This window comes from Papio anubis, chromosome 17, assembly GCF_008728515.1.
Source record: "Papio anubis isolate 15944 chromosome 17, Panubis1.0, whole genome shotgun sequence".
Lineage (NCBI taxonomy): Eukaryota > Metazoa > Chordata > Mammalia > Primates > Cercopithecidae > Papio > Papio anubis.
Genome location: NC_044992.1, coordinates 16421480 through 16433552, shown reverse-complemented (window position 1 = coordinate 16433552; position 12073 = coordinate 16421480). Strand labels below are relative to the sequence as shown.

At 47.8% G+C, this 12073-nt stretch overlaps 1 protein-coding gene across 8 annotated transcripts in view; it reads right to left on the bottom strand.

The window, feature by feature from the left end:
* Positions 1–3913: 3913 nt before the first annotated feature.
* Positions 3914–12073, bottom strand: part of MPRIP (myosin phosphatase Rho interacting protein) — a 150923-nt gene continuing 142763 nt past the window's right edge. For 4 of the 8 annotated variants that reach the window (XM_009189776.4, XM_009189775.3, XM_021928785.2 and 1 more), the window contains one exon: positions 10981–11719. Coding sequence is in view for 5 of the 8 variants with exons in the window: in XM_009189775.3 (XP_009188039.3) it covers positions 11648–11719 (72 nt within the window). In the remaining 3 variants the exon portion in view is untranslated. Of the gene's footprint in view, positions 11720–12073 lie in introns of all 8 variants that reach the window. The other 4 variants (XM_021928782.2, XM_021928783.2, XM_021928786.2 and 1 more) reach the window with 2 other exon arrangements.

The following is a 12073-nucleotide window of genomic DNA, read 5'->3' as shown; positions in this document are numbered from 1 at the left end:
GGCGCCCGCCACCTCGCCCGGCTAATTTTCTTGTATTTTTAGTAGAGACGGGGTTTCACCATGTTAGCCAGGATGGTCTCGATCTCCTGACCTCGTGATCCGCCCGTCTCGGCCTCCCAAAGTGCTGGGATTACAGGCTTGAGCCACCGCGCCCGGCCACAGTGGTTCATTTTTAAGACAAAGTGCCTTGAATTGGCTTAGGTCAGCAAACTACGGAAGAAACGGGATGTGCTAGGCCCTTCAGGCTAGCCGATGCCTTCTTGTCGGCTCCCCCTTCTGCCCCCTCCCCGCTTTCTTAGTTGCCCTCACCCGAACCAAAAAAGTTGAGTCTAAAAGGAAAGTTTACTGGCCTGCAAAATAGCTTACTTTGTCTGTTCCTACCAGCCAGCCTAGCTACTTAGGTCATAAGTCAAATACTTGAAGAGCTCCTAAGTGGACTAAGATTGCAATGCACTGCAGGCTGTAACAAAATGCAGCAAGACAGTCCTAAAGAAAACGCCTAAAGCCCCCGGCTAACAACCAGTAAGCACCGTCTGGGAAGATTGTGACCCCATGGTACTCAGCCTGTAAGGAAGGAGGAGCCTGCACACTAGGGGATACACTGCTTGTTGAAACTGTGCCGGGTGTGCCTGCTCATTAGACACGCCATCTTATTAAAAGCCTCTTTCACTGTTGTCCGGGTCTCTGAGTCCATTCTTTGGGTTTGGATGGGTGAGTTTGCTCCTCACATTGGGTGCCTCCTAGATTTCAAATATTTTCCAAATGTCCAGACTTTGGGGTGGTCTCTTTAGACCAAAAGTTGGAGCGAAGCTCAGTCCCCGCTGTTGTCCTGACTTGTGTGGCATGCATCCTGCCACCTGGGGACCTGCCCCACTCCCAGCACAGGTGGAAGGCATTCCAGTGCCATCCGTGGTTGGATGCATACAAAGTAACCTGGCCAAGCTGCCTACAGGAATATTTTAAGAAATGTGAAATTATTTTATTTCGTATATGTAATACTTTCTTATTTTTATCTTAGCAGCAGAGGGACATTGAATCTCACAAAAAGTTTCAGATGCCAGTTAGCCTTTCTTTTTTCCTGAGACTGGGTCTCACTCTGTTGCCTAGGCTGGAGTGCAGATGCACGATCATGGCTCACTGCAGCCTCAACCTCCCGGGGTCAAGGGATTCTCCTGCTTCAGCCTCCTAAGCAGCTGAGACTACAGGTGCAAGCCACCACACCTGACTAATTTTAAAATTTTTTTGTAGAGACAGGGGCTCATGCCCAGTCTGGTCTTGAATACCTGGGCTCAAGTGATCTTCCTGCCTCAGCCTCCCAAAGTATCGGGATTACAGGCCAGTCACTGCACCCAGCCCAGTGGGCCTTTCTGAAAAGAACTGAAGTGAGATGTCCCTTGAGGGAATGGGGTCTGAGGACATGCAGTGCTAAAATCTTCCTCAAAAGTGGAGGCTGTTTTCTGCCCTGCTGCCCCAGCCATGGGTATAGAAGATCCTTGGGCCACACACAAAGATTGCTGTGCCAGTAACAGGCAGGCATGCCCAGGAGACCCTAGAACTGCAGGCCGGCCTCTGCTCCAACACCTGAGGCGAGTGATGCTAGAAGGCAGGGGTTCGCTGAAGGTGAGGGCTGGGCAGGGGGTTGTGTAATGTCTGTGTGTCACCTGAAGCCTCTTTTTGCCTGTAAGATTATCTTGGCTCCTCCCAGAGGGAAACTTCAAAAGAAGCAATACGTTCCCGCAGTAGGCTCAACAGTCACAAAAGAGGCTCTAGGAAGATTCCCCTCTAACTGCCTTATTCTCCTGGGATGGCCTCTCATGAGTTGGCCTCCCCAGTAGCTGGGATTACAGATGTGTACTGCCACACCCCACTAATTTTTGTATTTTTAGTAGAGACGGGGTTTCACCATGTTGGTCAGGCTGGTCTTGGACTCCTGACCTCAAGTGCTTCACCTGCCTCGGCCTCCCAAAGTGCTGGGATTACAGGCATGAGCCACCATGCCTGGCCTCTTAAATTGATCTATTGGTAGAATCAACTTTTTTTCCATGTTATCTGGATAAAAGTTTAGATTCCCACAAATTTCACCCATTTCATTCTAAAGGTTGTGAATACATTGTTTAAAAAACCCAGTTTTTCTTTTTTGAGACAGGGTCTTGCTCTGTTGCCCAGGTTGGAGTGCAGTGGCATGATCTAGGCTCACAGCAACCTCCACCTCCCGGGTTCAAGTAATTCTCATGCCTCAGCCTCCTGAGTAGCTGGGATTATAGGCAGGTGCACGCCACCATGCCTGGCTAATTTTTGTATTTGCAGTAGAGACAGGGTTTCACCATGTTGGCCAGGCTGGTCTTGAACTCCCGACAAGTGATCCACCTGCCTCAGCCTCTCACAGTGCTGGGATTACAGGCATGAGCCACTGCACCCAACCTAAAAATCCCAGTTTGTTATTTTAAATTTATTTGGCAGATCACAATCAGAATTTTAAAAAGTGAACAAAATAATCAAAGTGTATATAGTAAGGGTGCTCTATTTTGTTAAATTTCAGGTTGTTGGTGTGTGTGTATATTGGGTCATGATGTAAAATGCATTTTCTTTTTTAAGCAAAAGGTAAAATATTGTAAATAAATCTATTAATAAGAGGGACAGGGATGGGGAATTACAGGACCTTGATTAATAAAAGCATCACCACCATCAGCACGTCTCATCGTCCCTTTAGCCCCTGAAGGCTTCTTTAACTGAGGCAGTGTACCTTAATTAGATTCTGGATGTAAAGTATTTCTTACAATGGCTTGTGTGTGAACAGGTAAAATCCAAATTTTTATGTGAAATACCATAATTCTAAAATGCTGAAAACTGGCCAGGTGTGGTGGCTCACACCTGTAATCACAGCACTTTGGGAGGCCAAGGCAGGTGATTACCTGAGGTCAGGAGTTCAAGACCAGTGTGGGCAACATGGTGAAACCCCATCTCTACTAAAAACACACACACACACACACACACACACAAGCCAGGTGTGGTGGCACATGCCTGTAATCCCAGCTACTTAGGAGGCTGAGGCACAAGAATCGCTTGAACTGGGGAGATGGAGGTTGCAGTGAGCTGAGATAGTGCTACTGCACTCCAGCCTGGGCAACAGAGCAAGACTCTGTCTCAAAAAACAAAACAAAACAAAAAAACCCCCCAAAATCCACTGTAATTCAAAAGGAGGTAATGAGGCCCCGGCACTGTGTTCATGCCTGTAATCTCAGCAATTTGGGAGGCCAAGGTGGGAGGATTGCTTGAGCCCAGGAGTTCGACATCAGCCTTGCCCACACGAGGAAATCCCATCTCTACAAAAAACGCAAAATTAATTGGGTGTGGTGGTGCATGCCTGTAGTCCCAGCTAGTTGGGAGGCTGAGGTGGGAGAATCACTTCAGCCAAGGAGGCAGAGGCTGCAGTGAACCAAGATTGTGCCATTGCACTCTAACCTGGCTGACAGAGTGAGACCTGCTCAAAACAACAACAAACACCGAGGGTGGTGGCTCACGCCTGTAATCCCAGCACTGTGAGAGGCCGAGGTGGGCGGATCATGATGGAGACCATCCTGGCTAACACAGTGAAACCCCGTCTCTACTAAAAATACAAAAAATTAGCTGGGCGTGGTGGTGGGCCCCTGTAGTCCCAGCTACTCGGGAGGCTGAGGCAGGAGAATCGCTTGAACCCCGGAGGCGGAGGTTGCAGTGAGCCAAGATCGCGCCAGTGCACTCCAGCCTGGGCGACAAAGTGAGAGACTCTGTCTCAAAAAAAAAAAAAAAGGAAGTAATGAAACTGAAATCAACCCACTCTAGAACTGGAGGCTACTGCTCAGTTTGACTTTTGACCTGCATGCTTATTTGTAGATGTCTCTCAACTAAACAAAATCCCATTACACAGCATGCAAAGGGTGATGCAAAAATAGTTTATTATGATATAGTTTATGTAAAGTTAGGTAATATTTACAAAATAAAAATGATCAGCTACATCCAGGGAATCTAGCATGTCACACAAAGGAATAAATATTCTGACAAAGTAACACTTCAATTGTAGTGAATAGTTGATCACAAACTTTGTAAAAAAAAAAAAAAAGCCTCAAAAGTCCCCCCCCCCCAAAAAGAGAGCAGCAGCTCAGCTAATCAGGTTTTCTTGAGACACTGGCCTGACAGTGGATGGCTCACCCGACTCCAGGCCCCTACTTCTCAGAGCTGAGCGCTGCACTGGAACCTGGGGAGGCGGTACTCATTCAGCCCTTTCTTCTGCACATGGCTTTTAGTCTGTTAAGCGTTACCATTTAGCATTAGGACAGAAATGAAATGCCAGTTGGAATTACACGAGCTGCTTCTTTTTATCATGTGACAGAACGTTTATCAGAACTGCTGGAATCACAAGCTGCAGCAGAGATGACTGAAGCATTTCCACTCCGTTCACATACAGTGCCCCAGCTTGGCACAGTATGTTTTGTCTTTGATAATAAATTGAGACATTGACCCTGACAGAAGGGCACAGTTTTGTGAGAAAAATCATTAAGAATTGTAATTACTGAGGAGCCACTTGGATGCTTTCTACCTTTTATAAATATCACCCTAGGAAAACCACATGAAGTAATTCTTACACTTAACTGGTTTTGAATCCTAACAGTATGTCAGTAGATAAGTTGTTAATACTAAAAGTAAATCCTAAAATCCTTTACAATCCATTTTAATTGAAGCTTGTGATATAAACATAACACAGTAGTGAACTGAGTGTTCTTCACAATCTATTCCTAGCTGTCTATAAAACTAAGTATGTGACACCACTAACTTCTCAAGGGGGGTGGGGGGCGGGGAGTGACAGGCGTGACTGTGAGGCTGCAAGCGCTGTGTGTGTGGCTGCGCCTCTGAAACACCCTTTCCTCAGGTGACCAAGCTGTGCCTGGGGAAGGCCCCCACTGAGGCCGTGCCCGAGGAACATGCCGTGTCCACCCCTTGGGACTTGGGCATCCTCCCAGGCCATCCTACAGTACTGGAGTCTCCAATTCTTAAGTATTCTGTGACTCAGTGTTTCCTTACCAATCTGACAAAAATACGTGTTGTAAAAAACAGCTGCATCGAAGTTCTGCAGCCTCCATGGAATTCTAGGATATGACCAAAGGGCTGGGGAATCCAAACAGCTCTGGTGCTCCACACAGAGCCCTGCCCAGTGAGTGGTCTTGAAGGTTCTCAGAAACTTCACATTTAGGCCCCGATCCCAGAACTGTGCCTTGAACCAAGTCTCCCTATGATAGCCTTAAATTACTGTGCAGAAGTCTGGTCAAGATGGCGCCATCATTTTCTTCATTTTCCTGATTTTCCTTGAGGACACTGGCTCTACCAAGAACAGGCAATATAGAATTATTTCAATGAAACAATGTATGGATACAGGGCTATCGTTATTTTAGATATTATATACTTTAAAACCATCTGTTAGATGACCAAACGTTTACAAAGATGCAGCAGTCATTAAAAACATTTCCTTATAATGCTGGGCGGGGTTCAACGGTGCAGTCAACCCTGTTCTCCCCATCTTAAAAAGGGGTGTCTAAGATTTTTTTAAAAACCCATACAAACTTTGTCACAAAAATCCCTGCAGTAACTTCTCAGTAATATTTACATTGCTTGCTCTGAATAATATACAGGTTATTTTGAAGAAAATAAACACAGTGCTTTTAAATACAGAGAAATTGCAAGCTACACCAAGCATGCAGTAGCTTCAGTATTCACAAAGTATTGCATCCAAACACCTAAGGACTCGGACCCAAGACGTGTTCAGACGGAAACCTGTCCCATCTCTAGGGACGTCTAGTGTTGAGCTACTGACTCCCCTACCCTGCCAAGAGTCTTTTCTTTTGTTGAAGGATTTCAGAGAAGGGAGATGTCTTCTCTTTACAGAGAAGCAAGAATACTTGAAGCTCACAGTTCTGCAAAGAGCAAGAGAATGAACGGGTCAACATTTGAGAGAACTGGTCATGTTCCTTTCCATACTGGGTTTATGCCAGGCTTTCCTTTTAAAGAGCCTACAGCACCGTGTTACTAGCCTTCAGCTCAGGGTGGTTCTTACTGCCATCGGTTGTGGACACACGCCCTTGCTGAAAACTGTTCGGCCCAAGTGTGTAAACACAAGAACGGTACAAGGGTACAACGAACAGCCCCCTCTAAGGGGTGGCTGCAGAACAACCTGCCATAGCTGCTGTGCAAGGAAGAACGCCCATCTCAGAACGCTCTGTTGCTTGGCATTGAGAACAGTGGCGGCCTTCACCTTTCGATGTGAAGATGACCTTTTATGGGATGAGAAATCTACTGAGTTTACATCTTTAAAGCGGGTGGTGGCATGGAGAGGCCTGGGGAGGGAAGGAGTGTGCTTGTACATGGCCAACCTCCAAGTCTGAAGTGCGTGGAAAACCCACGTTCAGCTGCTGAGTACCCACTGAAGACGCTTGCGCTGAGTGGGCTAGGAACCTCTCTTCAGAAGAATGCTGGAGGGCAGGAAAGCCCAGGAAGGTGAAAGGTGGGAAAACAGTGTGTAGATGCCTTCATTCTAAGGAACTTTTTTAATAAGCAAGTTACCAGCAGCTTTCTTCCCAAATCCTTTCAGAAATGGGGCTGTTTTGCCCGCACCGAGAACCTTCGCTCATTTCAGCTGAAAGGAGAAAACACAGGGCTGATGCCAGCTTGCAGGAAAGGGGAAACGAAACGTCTCTGGCCTGTGTCACCTCTTAGTGCTCCAACATGGACCTTCCGGCAAGTTACAACCTGTTTAGAACGCAAATTCCTTGTACATCAGACCTGTGACTCGCCTAGCCAGGATTTTCATCTCACACCCTAAAATGAATGACGCTCCCAGGAAAGTGAAGCTTTCTCATCAACGTGACAAATTTTCTTTAAAATTTCAACATCAAATTCCTTCGAAGTATAATATCATACGTTTCCATTCTTTATAAAACTTTGACAATACTTAATTTCTTTCTCCCTTAGTGACAATGGGGTCACAGGTTTTTTTTTAAAAAAACTCTATCTTATACGCCAGGCACAGTGGCTCACACCTGCAATCCCAGCAGCACTTTGGGAGGCTGAGGCGGGCGGATCACGAGGTCAGGAGATCAAGCCCATCCTGGCCAACATGGTGAAACCCCATCTCTATTAAAAATACAAAAAAAAATTAGCCAGGTGTGGTGGCAGGCGCCTGTAGTCCCAGCTACTCGGGAGGCTGAGGCAGGAGAATGGTGTGAACCCAGGAGGCAGAGGTTGCAGTGAGCCGAGACTGTGCCCCACCACACTCCAGCCTGGGCAACAGAGCAAGACTCTGTCTCAAAACAAAAAACAAACCAACACAAAAAAGCAAAAAACAAACAACAACTCCCCAAAAAACACTGTATTTTATAAAGGAAGGTCTTATAAATTCCAAGCTTCTTTAGGACCATGTTGAGCAAACTCTTTTTTTTCAGGAACAGTAAATGTTGATGTGTCGCATTCTTTTCTAAGTGCGACTGTCTTAGAACTTAGGCAAGTCCGTGAATGAGTAGCTGGGAGAAAGGGGTATGTGGCCAGCCATTAAACTCACCCAACATACAAAGGAGCAGGGGACAGCAGAGCTTCCCCTACACCCCAAATTAGGCTGTAGGTCATGTTCAAAGCCAAGTAGGCCGAACAGGATTACTTGTTTGTGTGGGGACCTGGCTGCCGACAGGGACCCCACACAGAGTGGCCTTGGCCTCCAGGGCCCTGCAAACACCTAGCGGGCTCTGGTGTGTTCCAGCTCTGTGGCACCCGGCAACCTCCCAGGAGACGGCCAGGCAGGAGTGATGATCAGGATTGTGTTTAATTCTCAGCATGTTTCCAAGTACCCAAAAGTTAAGAGTCCCATCTACCTCTGTAGTAAAACAAATGGTAGTAAACACATTCGATAAAAATGTTTTCAAGCCATCAGTTTTGTTTCTGGCCTTATCTGTCAGTATTCCTTTCAGGCACATTCTGAGATTCACAACTGTGTTCTTTAAACAGCCAAAATTCCCTCTTCTCCCTGTATGGCTGCATGAGCTGGAGGGTCAGAGAGTGACAGGAGCTGGTGGCTGCTGCAGAAACAGGTTCTTGCTGGGCCTTCCACATCACTAAGCAGGCTGTGGGGCCTTGGTCTCCATGCTCTTCTGCCTTCATACTTGCTGAATCTGAAGGCAAGATCCTCTCTGATGTTACCTCTTGTTCAATAAACCCACAAGTTCGCGATGCTGCTATCTCTAGTCACCCTGGGATGTTCACCGCATCACCCACTTAGCACAGGCCCATTATGACTCCCTGAAGCACAGGCCTCCAGCTCACAGGGCAGCGCACTGTCCGCCTCCACCCCTGCCCCATGATCCACTCGGACCTGGGAGGCTGTGGACAGTGCGTCCTCTGAAACGCTGGTCTCCACACCTGCTTGGGGCTGGGGCACCATGTGTGGATAAAGAAACTGACCAGCAGAAAGTGACTATTCTGCACGTGCAGGTGTGCACACAAGGTAACTACGCACATGCCCGCAAAAACTCACACAAGCCTCACTTTCCCACTCATATGTGGGGCACAGCTTACCGGCTGGTGCTAGCATACTACACATAAATACATTTATAGGAAAATAATTAAAATGTTGAAGTCTTATCTATTTGAACATCTTCCTCATCGGTAAAGCTGGGAAAGCTCACTATTGTGTGGGTGGTGCCAAGGAGCAGCCTGAGACCCCGCCCGCAGCTGCCCCTAAGACTTTCCTCTCCCCACACAGAAACCAGTTCTACTTCTTCACTGTTCTTCTTTCTTCTCCCTGGAATTCAGGGGCTAAAACCTTTCCAGGGTATTTGGATGCCTGCAGGAAGGAAACTGGAGAGAGGGCCCAGCCCTGTGCAGCACAATGCTCCCTGCTCAGTGTGGCACCAGTTGGGCAGCCATCAACATCTGTGCCAGTGTTGCCATCTGGGCAAGTCTCTGTTCCTGGGGCACGTCTAGGTGGAACACGAAGAACATCGTCATCCTTTCTCACCTGGTTCACTCCATCGCAAGATGGAGCCCACCAGCAGGGAATCCAGACTTCCTTGACCCACATGGTGGCTGTCCCTTGTGAGGGCTCTTCAGAAACGCCAGGGCAGGCCCAGGGCATTTTCAGGAGCTCTTAGCAAAGCAGCCTCAGTCCGTTTCCTGGCAATACCCTACACTAAATCAGCCCCGGGGGAGAGGCCTGTGGCAGGGAGGAATACAGATGCCCAGCTGGCCTGTCACTGACCCCTTACATGCTGCACTCATATTAATTTTCTAGGATTCCTGAAGTCCAGCCTCGAGGGATACGTGATGGAAAAAAGTGAATCAAATGCTCTTTTGACCTATGGGCAAACTTGCTTTAATTTAAAGCACTGTGAGGGCTGAAGGCAGAGAGATCCTGTCTCCAAGCATGGACTCTGCCCAGAACCCCCTGGAGGGCAGAAGGCAGGAAGCTGTCTGCAGAAGGGCCATTGGGTCTGTCCCCAGGGGCAGCAGGGATGATCACGAAGGAAACCACGCCAGGCAAGGCAGGTGGTGGACCTCAGAGAATGGCATGAAATCGTAGCACCCAGGTAACAGGCAAAAACTCCTGTCTGGTCAGATCCTGACGCACAGCAGGTCCCTGTCTGTCCTGGAGCATTCGTGTGTCCCAGCAGTGTGCTGCAGACAACAATGGGGCTGTGGGGGACAGTGGGGTCCCGAACGTTCCTTCTGTATATTCCCATTGACACAGAAAGGTCATAGTGCATTTCTCAAAGCACTGCTAATCTAAATGGTCAGGGGGGTCTGATAAGTGTATCTGTATTTGATATGGGGCCTTGCTCTGTTGCCCAGGCTGGAGTGCAGTGACATGATCATGGCTAACTGCAGCTTCAACCTTCTGGACTGAAGCGATCCTCCTACCTCAGCCTCCTGAGTAGCTGGGACTACAGCTGCACAACTGTGCCACCTCAGAGAAGTAGATTTTAAAACAAACCCAATTTTCTCTTGCTGTTAACAACACTGAAGACTAGTAGCAGAGGAGTGAAAGTGTGGGTTAAGAGCCTTAAAAACTTGTGGAAAGGGCTCGATGCCAGTGGAGAGCACTTAGCTATTCCAGTGAGAAGAGAGCACCTAAACCTGGGTCTTAAAACACATGAAAACTCCAGGCCTTTCTCCCAGCCTTTCTGCACATTGGGGGCGGGGCCAGAGCTCCACAGATGGCCATGCTCATGACTTCATCTAGAAACTGAGCAACAGGATTTCTAGATTTCTACTCCCAAAGCATCCACGCACCCACAGAGACCATCACACCAACTCAAGCATGAATACAAAGTGAAAGCATGTTCTTGGCATGAAAATCATCTGCTCACACCCCACCTTGCTCCTAAAGTAGCAGAACCTATTCCACCAGCCAGGGTTTATACTCCTTATCTTAATGGAATTAATGCTTTTCATGGGGCCATAATAGAGACTCCAATTTAGGAGATTTTCAAGAATTGTTGTAGAATGTTTTGTGGTAGTTAAAAAGGTCTTCCTCAAACTGTCAGAAAAAGCAAAACTGGTAGTATAGGTTTACTTTAAACAGGCTCTTTTAAAAGTAAATGTTGCAAGATAGGTTTCCAGAGCGCAGATTAATTAAATGAGAGTTAAGATCAGAGTCTGAATACACACTAATGTGCTGTTCTCATCAGATTCTGACATCCTCTGTACTTTCTTCTTGACTTAACAGGGGTCTCCTCTCAACCTTTTCCAAAGCAATGTGACGGTTTCTTCTCCAAAAGGTTAAAAAAACCCAAACCCCCCAAACCTTCCCCCGCTTTGAATGATTCCTGGAGGGAATTCACTTTTTGCACTCAGAGTCTGAAACCTGGGCTGCAGGTTAACAATCTTGAGTAGTTATGAAAAGACCAGGGTTACTGGAGACCAAGAAAGGAACGAGCAGAGGAAGGAAGGAAGGAAGGAGAGGGGCCGGGGGTTTTGTGCAAGATTTAATAAAAAACAAACAAAAATAGGAATGGTTGCTTTCAACATTTTCCAGGTTGTGAAAGGTTTGCCACGATTCTCAGGGGTGTGGTTCTAAGCTGCATCAGTGGAACAGATACAAAATGCTGTCTTCCTCCCAGGCCGGAAGGCAGCGCACCTTCTCCTCTTAACAGCCAGACTAGCGGGTGAGGAGTCAGTGCTGTGACCCAGGCCAAAAGCTGGAGTGTCCGCATGGCTTTTTCTCTGACCAGTGGGGATTCCATCTACCTTGAGGCGTGCTGGCTGGGCCCTGTTTCCACACCAGCGCGTGGTGAGACAGGGTAGCTTATCAACAGGCTGCTGGGCCTTAATACTGACAGTGAGTGCAGCGGGTCACAGCCAGGAAGGGACTAACACAGATGCCCTCCCAGCCCCCACTGCTGGCCTAATTTTAGAATACCACGGAAAAGAGCTTTGATGAAGACAATAGGAAGTCAACACAGCAGAGTGGTGTGGACAACCCAGAAGCCAGCCTCACACATTCCATGCCCACAGTTAACGATGACAACAACAGCAATAATAATAATAAAACAAAGGTACAGGTGAAAAGCAGCGCTCGGGGTGTGCTGCTGCAAGCTGGGGAAGGCGCGTGCTCAACTTGGATGGGACACAGCTAGTCTTTCTTCAAGTCCCTGGATTCAAAGAGCTTCAACCGTTCTTGCACCGTCAGGCCTTCCTTCAGACTCTGGGTAGAGACAAAGCAGGAGGAGAAAATAAACACACCGTTAGACCCCCTGCACTGGACCGGACCGGACCGGACCAGACCAGACCGCTGGTGGAGCCGGCATCAGTCAGAGAGCCGGGTGCAGGTGCGGTTAGTGGGCATGCCAGGAGGAGAGGCCCCGGGAAATGCTGTTATTGGTGGAGGATGTTTTCCCCTTCAGAAAATTACTTGGATGAAAAAGGAAAAAAAAATCAGAGAGACAAGACCATGTGTTTAAGCAGCTAAATTCTGAGCTGAGGGCTCTTTAGACAAGCAGTGATCAGACGAATCCAGCCAGGGAAAACAGTGCAATGAGCGAGGAGACTGCCCATCCCC